This window comes from Oncorhynchus keta, chromosome 2, assembly GCF_023373465.1.
Source record: "Oncorhynchus keta strain PuntledgeMale-10-30-2019 chromosome 2, Oket_V2, whole genome shotgun sequence".
Taxonomy (NCBI): Eukaryota; Metazoa; Chordata; class Actinopteri; order Salmoniformes; family Salmonidae; genus Oncorhynchus; species Oncorhynchus keta.
In genome coordinates, this window is record NC_068422.1 from 36,594,975 (window position 1) to 36,608,219 (window position 13,245).

The 13,245-nt window shown below is 44.0% G+C and overlaps 1 protein-coding gene across 3 annotated transcripts in view; it reads right to left on the reverse strand.

The window, feature by feature from the left end:
- The window catches only part of LOC118400013 (carbohydrate sulfotransferase 15-like), a 41,019-nt gene that overhangs the window by 14,715 nt on the left and 13,059 nt on the right, over positions 1 to 13,245 (reverse strand). For 2 of the 3 annotated variants that reach the window (XM_035796340.2, XM_052476161.1), the window contains exon 2: positions 98 to 783. In XM_035796340.2, coding sequence (XP_035652233.1) covers positions 98 to 580 — 483 coding nt within the window. In that variant the 5' untranslated portion in view covers positions 581 to 783. Of the gene's footprint in view, positions 1 to 97; positions 784 to 5,028; positions 5,186 to 13,245 lie in introns of all 3 variants that reach the window. The other variant, XM_052476162.1, reaches the window with a different exon arrangement.

Below are 13,245 nucleotides of genomic sequence, written 5' to 3' on the forward strand. Positions count from 1 at the left end.
TCCTAGGCAATTTATCTTAATTGATATTATGATTGACAGAATTTTCGCCCTGAAACAAAATAGCACACATAAAGCAACAGGCCAGACACATACTCACATGAGAGTCACTATTGACAACGTCCTTCAGAAGAGGCAGCTTCCTTGGGCTGAACTCAAGTTTAGCTGTAATGCACTTCACCAGGAGGTTAATGTTGACATAGTCCTTGGTAGAGGACAGGTTAGGGGAGATGGTGCTGCTGTGGTTGACTATAGTACTGAGGTGGAACGGTGGCGGTGTCATCATCAGACCCTTTTTATCCAAGGTCAAGACGTAAGAAGCCATAATGAGGAAGGTCAACGTCAGTCCGAGCAGGAAGCTGATAACCTTGACCTTTGTGACACTCCCCAGGGGGCCCAATGGCCACAGAGGAACCCGCCTCACCTCCAGGACACTGGGCAGGATTATGTGACCGTCATCCACATCGTCCAAACAAGGCATTGTGGGTCTTTTCCTGTAGTTCTTAACTTCCATGGGGCAGAGTTGGCCATATGTGTAATGCGTTTGAGAAATGGCACCATTTTTGTAGTCTGTACGAGACATTATGTAGACAGGATGGAACAGGGCTGTGGAGAGGGGGATGCAGATGTCAGAGAGGAGGGACTGGGGCCGTCAAGGCACATCTATTGTGGGATGGGAGGTGTGTGGAGGAGCAGTAGAGGGTTTATCCATCATAGCTGCTCCAAATGTTGCTGTAGGCACAACAGGTACTGGAGCACCACAGTCTGGCCTTCAGTAGTGTTCTCCTGTCAAACGAGATAATTATATTTATTTTTTAACTGTTTTTAAAAAAGAGGAACATTTTGAACACTACAATGGTCAATGAATCTGTGATTCGTTTTCCCCTTCAATGGTGTAGTGTTTTGTGGACTTTGTCATATACAGCTCACAGCTATTTCCTGACCAGGTGCTAAGTATTATTCCAGGATTAGGGTTCAGTCAGAGGCGATCTAACATGTGATACATGTAACATTAATTCTGCTTCCTCCACTAGCAAGTCTGACCACTCCAATTACATATCACGACCTCTCAGGAAGCTCATATCAGAGAGTGTGTTCTTGTCAGGGAATACTTCCCTGCTTTAGGTATAAGGATCAAAACAGTGGGTACAATGTGATATTTGACTCTATGCAAACTGGAATCCATATATCCGGAGGCTGCATTCATTGTAGCTGGGGATTTTAACAAGGCTAATCTGAAAACAAGACTCCCTAAATTTTATCAGTATATCGATTGCGCAACCAAGGCTGGAAAAACCTTGGATTCCAACTTCCGCGACGCATATAAGGCCCTGCCCCGCTCTCCTTTCGGAAAAGCTGACCACGACTCCATTTTGTTGATCCCTGCCTACAGACAGAAACTAAAACAAGAAGCTCCCGCGCTGAGGTCTGTTCAACGCTGGTCCGACCAATCTGATTCCACACTCCAAGACTGCTTCGATCACGTGGACTGGGATATGTTCCGTATTGCGTCAGACAACAACATTGACAAATACGCTGATTCGGTGAGCGAGTTCATTAGAACGTGCGTTGAAGATGTCGTTCCAATAGCAACGATTAAAACATTCCCAAACCAGAAACCATGGATTGATGGCAGCATTCGCGTGAAACTGAAAGCGCGAACCACTGCTTTTAATCAGGGCAAGGTGACCGGAAACATGACCGAATACAAACAGTGTAACTATTTCCTCCGCAAGGCAATCACTACTGCCCCGTAGCACTCACTTCCGTCATCATGAAGTGCTTTGAGAGACTAGTCAAGGACCATATCACCTCCACCCTACCTGACACCCTAGACCCACTCCAATTTGCTTACCGCACAAATAGGTCCACAGACGATGAAATCTCAACCACACTGCACACTGCCCTAACCCATCTGGACAAGAGGAATACCTATGTGAGAATGCTGTTCATCGACCACAGCTCGGCATTTAACACCATAGTGCCCTCCAAGCTCGTCATGAAGCTCGACCCTGGGTCTCGACCCCGTCCTGTGCAACTGGGTACTGGACTTCCTGACGGTCCGCCCCCAGGTGGTGAGGGTAGGCAACAACATCTCCACCCCACTGATCCTCAACACTGGGGCCCCACAAGGGTGCGTTCTGAGCCCTCTCCTGTACTCCCTGTTCACCCACGACTGCGTGGCCACGCACGCCTCCAACTCAATAATCAAGTTTGCGGACGACACAACAGTGGTAGGCTTGATTACCAACATCGACGAGACGGCCTACAGGGAGGAGGTGAGGGCCCTCGGAGTGTGGTGTCAGGAAAATAACCTCACACTCAAGGTCAACAAAACTAAGGAGATGATTGTGGACTTCAGGAAACAGCAGAGGGAACACTCCCCTATCCACATCGATGGAACAGTAGTGGAGAGGGTAGTAAGTTTTAAGTTCCTCGGCGTACACATCACAGACAAACTGAATTGGTCTACCCACACAGACAGCATCGTGAAGAAGGCGCAGCAGCGCCTCTTCAACCTCAGGAGGCTGAAGAAATTTGGCTTGTCACCAAAAGCACTCACAAACTTCTACAAATGCACAATCGAGAGCATCCTGTCGGGTTGTATCACCGCCTGGTACGGCAACTGCTCCGCCCACAACCGTAAGGCTCTCCAGAGGGTAGTGAGGTCTGCACAAGGCATCACCGGGGGCAAACTACCTGCCCTCCAGGACACCTACACCACCCGATGTTACAGGAAGGCCATAAAGATCATCAAGGACATCAACCACCCGAGCCACTGCCTGTTCACCCCGCTATCATCCAGAAGGCGAGGTCAATACAGGTGCATCAAAGCTGGGACCGAGAGACTGAAAAACAGCTTCTATCTCAAGGCCATCAGACTGTTAAACAGCCACCACTAACATTGAGTGGCTGCTGCCAACACACTGACCCAACTCCAGCCACTTTAATAATGGGAATTGATGGGAAATTATTTCAAATATATCACTAGCCACTTTAAACAATGCTACCTAATATAATGTTTACATACCCTACATTATCCATCTCATATGTATACGTATATACTGTACTCTATATCATCTACTGCATCTTTATGTAATACATGTATCACTAGCCACTTTAACTATGCCACTTTGTTTACTTACATACTCATCTCATATGTATATACTGCACTCAATACCAACTACTGTATCTTTCCTATGCCGCTCTGTACCATCATATATCTTTATGTACATATTCTTTATCCCCTTACACTTGTGTCTATAAGGTAGTAGTTTTGGAATTGTTAGCTAGATTACTTGTTGGTTATTACTGCATTGTCTGAACTAGAAGCACAAGCATTTCGCTACACTCGCACTAACATCTGCTAACCATGTGTATGTGACAAATACAATTTGATTTGATTTGATTTGATTTGAAAGCAAAAGGGTCTGTACCTTCATCTTCTGAATTTAGGGCTTATCAAAGTCCTCTGCCTATAGGATAAAATAAACCTTAACAATTTAGAACACATTTCCCTCTTTTCTACAGGGGAATGAAAGGTTGATCCACGAAAATGTTATGATTTGGAGATTAAAGGTTTTCTTGTGACATCAACAGTACTATTGATACAGGTGGACAACCAGCGCGGCAGACTTTTAGATAGAGAAAGCAAGTATTATTTCTGGACCCGTGTGCTGAATAATTCCAGACAGAGGACTGACAAAATTCTTTAAAAACACTTCCATCACACTTCCTGGAACCATAATTCATTCGGTTTTCTTTTCTGTCCAGAGTTTATACGAATGAACAATCCCTCTGCATGTTGAAATTAAATCCCAGCCCAGTTACAGTGAATTACACTTGGTACATTCAATGAGTTTACAGTGTTATTCCTCATTGCATTATGGTTGTTCTATTCACACTGAGGCCTCATTAAACAGAGGCCACTGAACACTTCAGTGATTTTAAATAGTCACATCATATTTCTAGCTCTGGCTGTCATAAATGTTAGGTTACACTCAACTTGAGCGATGTGTCATCATACAACCTATAACATTCAGCAATTTAAAATAGATTTAGTTAAAAGACATATTCGATGTGGGGTAGAGTGGGGTAAGTTGAGTTTTTTTTACATTCAGCATCACTCCCTCAAGGGAAATATAGTGTCCTTTCTAACAAAGATTTCTACATATATTTCAGGATGTTGTGCATCCCTCGAAATAATCTGAATGTGTGTGAATATTAGTTTTGAGAACATATCTTGTCCAAAAAAAGAGGTCACTTGGCACAATTCACCCCAGGTATTGTGTAAATTGAGCCATGGGGCAGGGTAAGTTAAGCCACCTACAAATCTGTACAGAATAAAATATGACCATTACCTTTATAAAACAATGCCTGTCTTTATTTCCCCAAAACAAGTCAGCACAACCACAATCACATTTTTGTCTTTGAATAATTTTAAGCATCTTTTAACACAGGCGTAACACCTAACAAACACTTTATTTTTTACACCTTTAACTCCAGGCCTTTTTGTTATCACATATCCCAAGGATAATGCCTTGCATTACACCATGGAAGAAAACACTTCAATTTGTTCGACCATTGGCTCAACTTACCCCAAGCAATCACACAGCCACAATAATGCACTTTCATGCTAGGTTCAGAACCTCATATTGAGACCCCAATTGATGTTTAGAACAGTCTTAAAATGATCTACTTTGGTTTAGATACAGTATCATGAAACCTCTAACATCATTTGAGTTGGATGAAAATCTTTTTTGTTAACCCAACTTGCTTACCATTTTTTCTATGTGGTTTCTTCCTTCACAGACTCCATGAAATGATGACCTCTTCCTAAATATTTGGTCAAATGATTCATTCTGTGCATGGTTTCCTAGAAACAAGGGTGGCTCAACTTACCCCTTTCACTCAGCTCACCTCTTTGGCTCAACATAACCCTTTGGCTCAACTTACCCCATTGGCTCAACTTACCCCACTCTCCCCTATCATTATGTGATGGTATATAGCCTATAAAGGTTTGTATCCTACTTTCAAGTTCTCAGCTGAATGTGTTCTTCTCCTGGTCCTGCTGTTGCTGATAAAGGGAGGGGGTCTCCTGTCCTCTCTTTAAAACTCATGGAAGGTTATTGTCTGCCAGAGCCAGCAGCCAACATCCCAAACTGTAGGCTTGATTTCTGAAGAGAGACTACAAGATGGGTGGGGGGGCAAGACCAGCATTATTAACCCCATGGGAATAAAAGCGTCTAGAATCAATCTGTGACGGAACTTGTGTGGGAAACAGGCAGAGTGTGGAATGGAACGATTTATAAAGTAACACGCACCCCCAGTGATTTCTACCATAGCCTAAAATCCTTGTGTATATCCTAACATATGTTGGTATCCCCCATGAGTGCTCAATGTTCCAAAGATTTATGTGAGTCAATATTCCATTTGAATTACTCACAATGTCTACATGCTTTTGAGCTGAGTTAAAAATTCAACGACTCAAAAAATGCTATGTGTTTGAGGTCATCTCCACAAGGTGTAGGTCCAGTATGCAGTATCCAGCACGCAAACAGAGCATACAAAAACTGTGTCTATGGGATGAGAGGACAGTGCTGGTACTGGTACTGATGGGGATGGTGGAGGGAGAGGAGATTTAAAGATGAAAGCTGGTATATTCAACCCTGCTTGGTCCTGTCTTTGGCAGACATCAGGGTCAGAGTGAGTCTTTTGGTGAGGGGATGATTTGGCATGCCTCCTTTGCAGGGATTTAAGGGAGTCAAAACCAAGAGTTTGTTTAGTCTACACACACATAAACAGCTTGAGAGCTGGCACTCACCAACTGCTCTCTTCTGTGTGTTTTTGTTGTTGGAGGGTTGAGGGTCAGTGCGGGGTGGCATACTCCGTGGCATCTCATTCATAGTTTGCTGGGTGCTGCTGTCCTGACTCTAAGATCCTACTAACACACACGCGTATGCACGCATTACAGTTTTGATAGTCATCACTGCATCCTGTATCAAAAGGTTGGCTGGACTTCGCTAATGACCTGTATATCTATACATTACTCCCTTTTTGTTTTCAAGGTTAAGTTTTATTGCACCGTATTGCTTTAACTGTCAAGTCTACACTCGCTCCGGCGCTCCGCGTCGCCGGTTTACCAACCACCGGTCCTGGCAACACCTGCGCCCCATCACTACCGTGATTACTTCTCCTTTATCTAGCACTCCCTAGCATCACCGTTCAGGCAGTATTGGTTCTGTGTTTATGTCCAGATGATTCCCTTGTTTTGTATCGCTCTATGTTCTTCATTAAACTCGCCAACTGCACCTGCTTCCTGTTTCCAGGCGTCATTGTTACAGAATACTGCCTCAACAAATGGAAGCAGCAGGGAATCATGGTCGGCACACAGGGATATCTACTTCGTCAACACCACGACCAGCTGGAGTATCTGGGGACGGCTATGGATGAGGTCCTCCGCGTTCCTCAACATCTCAACATTACCCGTGGGGCGTCACCTCCAACAAGCGGAGGATTCTCTACCACGAGTCGACCCAGCGAGCCAGCACCCTAGCTGATCCAGTAGTCCACGCAGATCAGCGATGCCCGTTTGTCCCTCACATATGACAGGACTCAATCCAAATGCCGCGGCTTCCTACAGCGGGGATCCCTCTATTTTTCTCATCAGATGGGAGTCCCCACCACCAAGAGGTCCAAGGTTGCCATGGTTATTTCCCTGCTGACCGAACGCGTGTTGGAGTGAGCTACGGCCGCCTGGGAGAGAGGAGGAGTTGGGTTCTTATGAGGGGTTCATGGCTCTGTTCAAACTAGTCTTCAATCATCTACCAGAGGGCAGAGAGGGGAGTGAGCACCTACTCAAACTACGGCAGGATGGCCAGACCGCTCCTTCAGTGTTCCAGACATTCGTTAACCAGGTGTTCTGGGATATGCTCGGATGCCAGGTGTTCGTTTATATAGACGACATCCTGGTCTACTCAGCTACCTGGATTACATCCTGGCTAACCACCTATATGTCGAAGCGGAGAAGTGCCAATTCCATCAAGAGGCTGTCTCCTTTCTGGGTTACCAGATCAGCCTGCAAGGAGTGATGATGAATGGTAAGAAAGTAGATGCTGCCAGGTCATGGCCAGTCCCAACCAAAATAAAGGGGCTACAATGGTCTTTGGGGTTTGCCAACTTCTACCGCCACTTCATCAAGAACTTTAGCGCTCTCCTCTCACCTCTCTCCTCAAGGGTGGTCCCTGTAAGTTGGGGTGAAGTTCTGCAGCCGACAAAGCCTTCCGCCTACTGAAGGGACATTTCACCTGCACCCCGTTGCTCAAACATCCAGATCCTACGCTGCCCTTTGTGGTGAAGGTGGATGCTTCAGAAGTGGGTGTGGGGCCTTTCCTGTCCCAACGACAAGGTAATCCACATAAATTGTTTCCATGTGCATATTACTCAAAGAAACTGTCCCCTGCAGAGAGGAACTATGATGGGGATGGGAGCTCCAGGCGGTGAAGTTGGCATTAGATAAGTGGAGACACTGGCTTGAGGATGCCAAGGACAAATTTCTCATGCTCACTGACCATCGCAACCTGGAGTAAATACAGACAGCGAGACGGCTGAACCCACGCCAAGCAAGGTGAGCCCTTTTTTCCACTAGATTTGACTTCACTCTGACATATCGCCCAGGTTCAAAGAACACCAAAGCTGATATCCCGTCTCTACGATTCGGGAGAGGTTCCTGCCCTGAGTGCACCCATAATTCTCCTCGCTTGAGTCCTGTCACGACTTCTGCCGAAGTCGCCTCCTGCCCTGGAGAGGGAACCCGCACCCGCTACCTGTCCTCCTGAGGAAATATATGTTCTTACGGAGATAAGGGATCGGCTGCTGACCTGGTCTCACATAGCTGTCATCGCTGGACATCCAGGTATCACTATTCAATCTATCTCCGAAAGGTACTGGTGGCCTACCTTGGCGCAAGACGTCACAGGCTATGTCAACTCCTGTTCCGTGTGTGCACAAACTAAATCTCCCCGGCACACTCCAGCAGGGAAACTCCTTGCTTGCTCCTCCTCAGCGTCTATGGTCTCATCTGTTCATTGATTTTGTCACTGATCTCCCTTCTCATGGTTTCACCACCATTTTGGTGGTTGTGTACAAATTCTCTAAATCCTGACATTTTATCCCTATCTCTCTCAGTCTAACTGGCAGGTGGAAAGGATTAAACAGGAGCTGGGTAGGTTCCTAAGAAGTCACTGCCACGACTGGCAGGAGGAGTGGGCCCAATTCCTTCTCTGGGCGGAGTACGCTCAGAATTTATGGCGTCACTCCTCCACCTGACTCCCAGCGTCATTGTTACAATAACATTCTAGATACATTTTATCTTAATGTTCTGGTGCCGTTCGGGCAGTTTAGAGTATTGATTTGGGAATTATTTGTGGAGGAATGTTAGTTTTTCTGAGTGATTTGTGAGGTTTTACATGTGCTTCCCATTATTGTATTTTTGTATTGTGTATATTTGTAATGAGCAGGGAACATTTGAAAAAGAGACCTAGATCTCAATATCTTCCCTGGTAAAATCACACACACACACACACACACACACACACACACACACACACACACACACACACACACACACACACACACACACACACACACACACACACACACACACACACACACACACACACACACACACACACACACACACACACACACACACACACACACACACACACACACACACACACGCACGCACACACACAGAGGGGTTGTTGCCACTTGATATTGCAAGTGTGATTAATGGGATGTGGACAGGCATCCCTATGTTCCACTCCATCTGGGTTAGAGTTCAACCCTGCTGCTAATGTAAAACCCACCTGACCCACCACACAAAGGAGGGCACATAATGGACCTGAATACACAACCAAAAACTGAAAAAATAGCTCAGCCATGAGGGATGCAGCAGATCTCCACCTTTTAATGATATGCAGTTACAAGCCAGATGCCTAGAGACTCAGGGCCACGGAAACCCTGCAGCCCCAAATCTCATGTTTTAATTTCTCAGCCTCCAGGATCCCATTAGAGCAGGTCTCTCTCCCTGTGCCACTGCCCACACACATTTTTCCACCAAGGTACACACATACACACACACCACTCCCTACTCCATTCCTTCACATATTCCAACTGTCAGTGTTTGCCCCTCTGACTGTTTCCCCTGGTCTCTCTCCATGCCCAATCCAGAATTGCCAGTGGTGGGGGTGTTTTTTTCCACATTCCTGTAAAGATTAGACAGGAACTCATGTTAAATACTGTTGAAGTAATATGGCTACAGGTTCATCTGCCTCACCTAAAGCCCATTATAGTGGGAAGCTGCTGTAGACCACCAAGTGCTAACAGTCAGTATCTGGATAACGTGTGAAATGCTTGATAATGTGCGTGATATCAACAGAGAGGTATATTTTCTGGGTGATTTAAATATTGACTGGCTTTCATTTAAGCTGCCCACTCAAGGAATAGCTTCAAACAGTAACCAGTGCCTGAAACATGTGTTCAGGTTATCAGTCAACCTACCATGGTAGTTAGAAACAGCACAGGAATGAAATCAACATCATGTATTGTCACATCTGTATTAATGCTGCAGACATCCAGACCCATCGGATGTACTGATCACAATATAGTAGCCATATCTTTGGAAAACCAAAGTTCCAAAGGCTGGGCATAATATAGTGTGTAAGAGGTAATAAAATATGTTTTGTAGTGATTCCTATGTTGATGATGTAAATAATACTTGTTGGTCCGTGGTGTGTATTGAGGAGCAAACAGATGTTGCACTTGACATATTTATGGCATTTCTTATCCCAGTTACTAATAAGCTTGCACCCATGAAGAAAATGACTGAAAAAAAGTGTTAAATCCCTGTGGATTGATGAGGAATTGAAACATTTTATAGTTGAGAGGGATGAGGCAAAAGGAATGGCAAATACATCTGGCTGCACAACCGATTGGCAAACTGTGAAATCGTGTGACTAAACTGAATAAAAAGAATAAAAAGAAGAAGAAACTACACTATTAAAAATTACGTAAAGAATGAAAGTAAAACACTTTGGAGCAGCTTCAGTGAAATTTTTGGAAAACAGGCAAAATCAGCTCCATCATTAATCTCACAACCAAATGGTATTGCCAACTGCTTTAATGATTTTTTCATTGGCAAGATTAGCAAATTTAGGCATGACATGCCAGAAACAAATGCTGACACTACACATCCAAGTATATCTGACCAAATCATGAACGGCAAGAATTGTAATTTTGAATTCCGTAATGTCAGTGTAATGTGGAAGAGGTGAAAGAGGTGAAAAAAGTATTGTTGTCAATCAACAATGACAAGCCACCGGGGTCTGACAACATGAGTAGAAAATTACTGAGCATAATAGCGGACAATGTTGGCAATCCTATTTGACATATCTTCAACTTAAGCCTATTATAAAGTGTGGTCCCTCAGGCCTGGAGGGAAGCAAAAGTAATTTCGCTACCTAAGAATAGTAAAGCCCTCTACTGGCTCAAATACCCAACCAATCGTTCTGTTACCAACCTTTAGAAACTTTTGGGAAAATGGTGTTTCACCACAATGCTATTTTACAATAAACAAATTGACAAACTTTCAGGAGAATTATAGAGAAGGACATTCAATAAGCACAACACTAACACAAATGGCTGATGATTGGCTGAGAGAAATTTATGATAAAAATATTGTAGGGGCTGTTTTGTTGACTTCAGTGTGGCTTTTGACATTACCAATCATAGTCTACTGCTGGAAAAAAAAATGTGTAATGGTTTTACAACCCCTGCAAAATTGTGGATAAAGAGTTACAGTTGAAATTACACATATATCCTTCCTGTTTGGCCCTGTCCGGAGGTGTCATCGGATGGGGCCACAGTGTCTCCTGACCCCTCCTGTCTCAGCCTCCAGTATTTATGCTGCAATAGTTTATGTGTCGGGGGGCTAGGGTCAGTTTGTTATATCTGGAGTACTTCTCCTGTCCTATCCGGTGTCCTGTGTGAATTTAAGTATGCTCTCTCTAATTCTCTCTTTCTCTCTTTCTTTCTTTCTCTCGGAAGACCTTTGCCCTAGGACCATGCCTCAGGACTACCTGACATGATGACTCCTTGCTGTCCCCACCTGGCCGTGCTGCTGCTCCAGTTTCAACTGTTCTGCCTGTGATTATTATTATTTGACCATGCTGGTCATTTATGAACATTTGAACATCTTGGCCATGTTCTGTTATAATCTCCACCCGGCACAGTCAGAAGAGGACTGGCCACCCCACATAGCCTGGTTCCTTTCTAATTTTTTTCCTAGGTTTTGGCCTTTCTATGGAGTTTTTCCTAGCCACCGTGCTTCTACACCTGCATTGCTTGCTGTTTGGGGTTTTAGGCTGGGTTTCTGTACAGCACTTTGAGATATCAGCTGATGTACGAAGGGCTATATAAATACATTTGATTTGATTTGAAATCGGAAGTTTACATACAGCGTAGCCAAATACATTTAAACTCAGTTTTTCAAAATTCCTGACATTTAATCCCAGTAAAAAATCAATTTCTTAGATCACTTAGAATTACCGCTTTATTTTAAGAATGTGAGATGTCAGAATAATAGTAAAGACAATGATTTATTTCAGCTTTTATTTCTTTCATCACTTTCTCAGTGGGTCAGAAGTTTACATATACTCAATTAGTATTTGTGGCATTGCCTTTAAAAAATATATTTAATCTTGGGTCAAACGTTTCGGGTAGCCTTCCACAAGCTTCCCACATTAAGAAGGGTAACGTTTGGCCCATTCCTCCTGACAGAGCTGGTGTAACTGAGTCAGGGTTGTATAGGCCTCCTTGCTCGCACACGCTTTTTCAGTTCTATCCACAAATGTTCTATAGGATTGAGGTCAGGGCTTTGTGCTGGCCACTACAATACCTTGACTTTGTTGTCCCTAAGCCATTTTGCCACAACTTTGGAAGTATGCTTGGGGTCATTGTCCATTTGGAAGACCCATTTGTGACCAAGCTTTAACTTCCTGACTGACGTAGGGCGGCAGGGTAGCATAGTGGTTAGAGTGTTGGACTAGTAACCAGAAGGTTGCATTGTAATGTATTGAGATGTTGCGTCAATATATCCGCTGAATTTTCCTACCTCATGATGCCATCTATTTTGTGAAGTGCACCAGTCCCTCCTGCAGCAAAAGCACCCCCACAACAAGATGCTGCCACCCCCGTAATTCACGTTTGGGATGGTGTTCTTCGGCTTGCAAGCCTCCCCCTTTTTCCTCCAAACATACCTATGGTCATTATGGCCAAGCAGTTCTATTTTTGTTTCAGCAGACGAGAGGACATTTCTCCAAAAATGTGCAGTTGCAAACCGTAGTCTGGCATTTTTATGGCGGTTTTGGAGCAGTGCCTTCTTCCTTGCTGAGCAGCCTTTCAGGTTATGTCGATATAGGACTCGTTTTACTGTGGATAAAGATACTTTTGTACCTGTTTCCTCCAGCATCTTTCACAAGGTCCTTTGCTGTTGTTCTGGGAATGATTTGCACTTTTTGCACCAAAGTATGTTCATCTCTAGGAGACAGAACGAGTCTCCTTTCTGAGCGGTATGATGGTTGCGTGGTCCCATGGTGTTTATACTTGCGTACCATTGTTTGTATAGATGAACATGGTGCCTTCAGGCATTTGGAAATTGCTCCCAAGGATGAACCAGAGTTGTGGAGGTCTACAATTGTTTACTGAGGTCTTGGCTGATTTATTTTGATTTTCCCATGATGTCAAGCAAAGAGGCACTGAGTTTGAAGTTAGGCCTTGAAATACATCCACAGGTACACCTCCAATTGACTCAAATGATGTCAATTAGCCTAACAGAAGCTTCTAAATCCATGACATCATTTTCTGGAATATCCAATGCTGTTTAATGTCATAGTCAATTTAGTGTATGTAAACTTCTTACCCACTGGAATTGTGATACAGTGAATTATAAGTGAAATAATCTGTCTGTAAACAATTGTTGGGAAAATTATTTTTGTCATTCACAGAGTAAATGTCCTAACCGACTTGCTTAAGCTATAGTTTGTTAACAATACATTTGTGGAGTGGTTTAAAAACAAGTTTTAATGACTCCAACCTAAGTGTATGTAAACTTCAGACTTCAACTGTACCTGTCTAACAGGACACAGAGGGTGTTCTTTAATGGAAGCCTCTCCAATGTAATCCAGA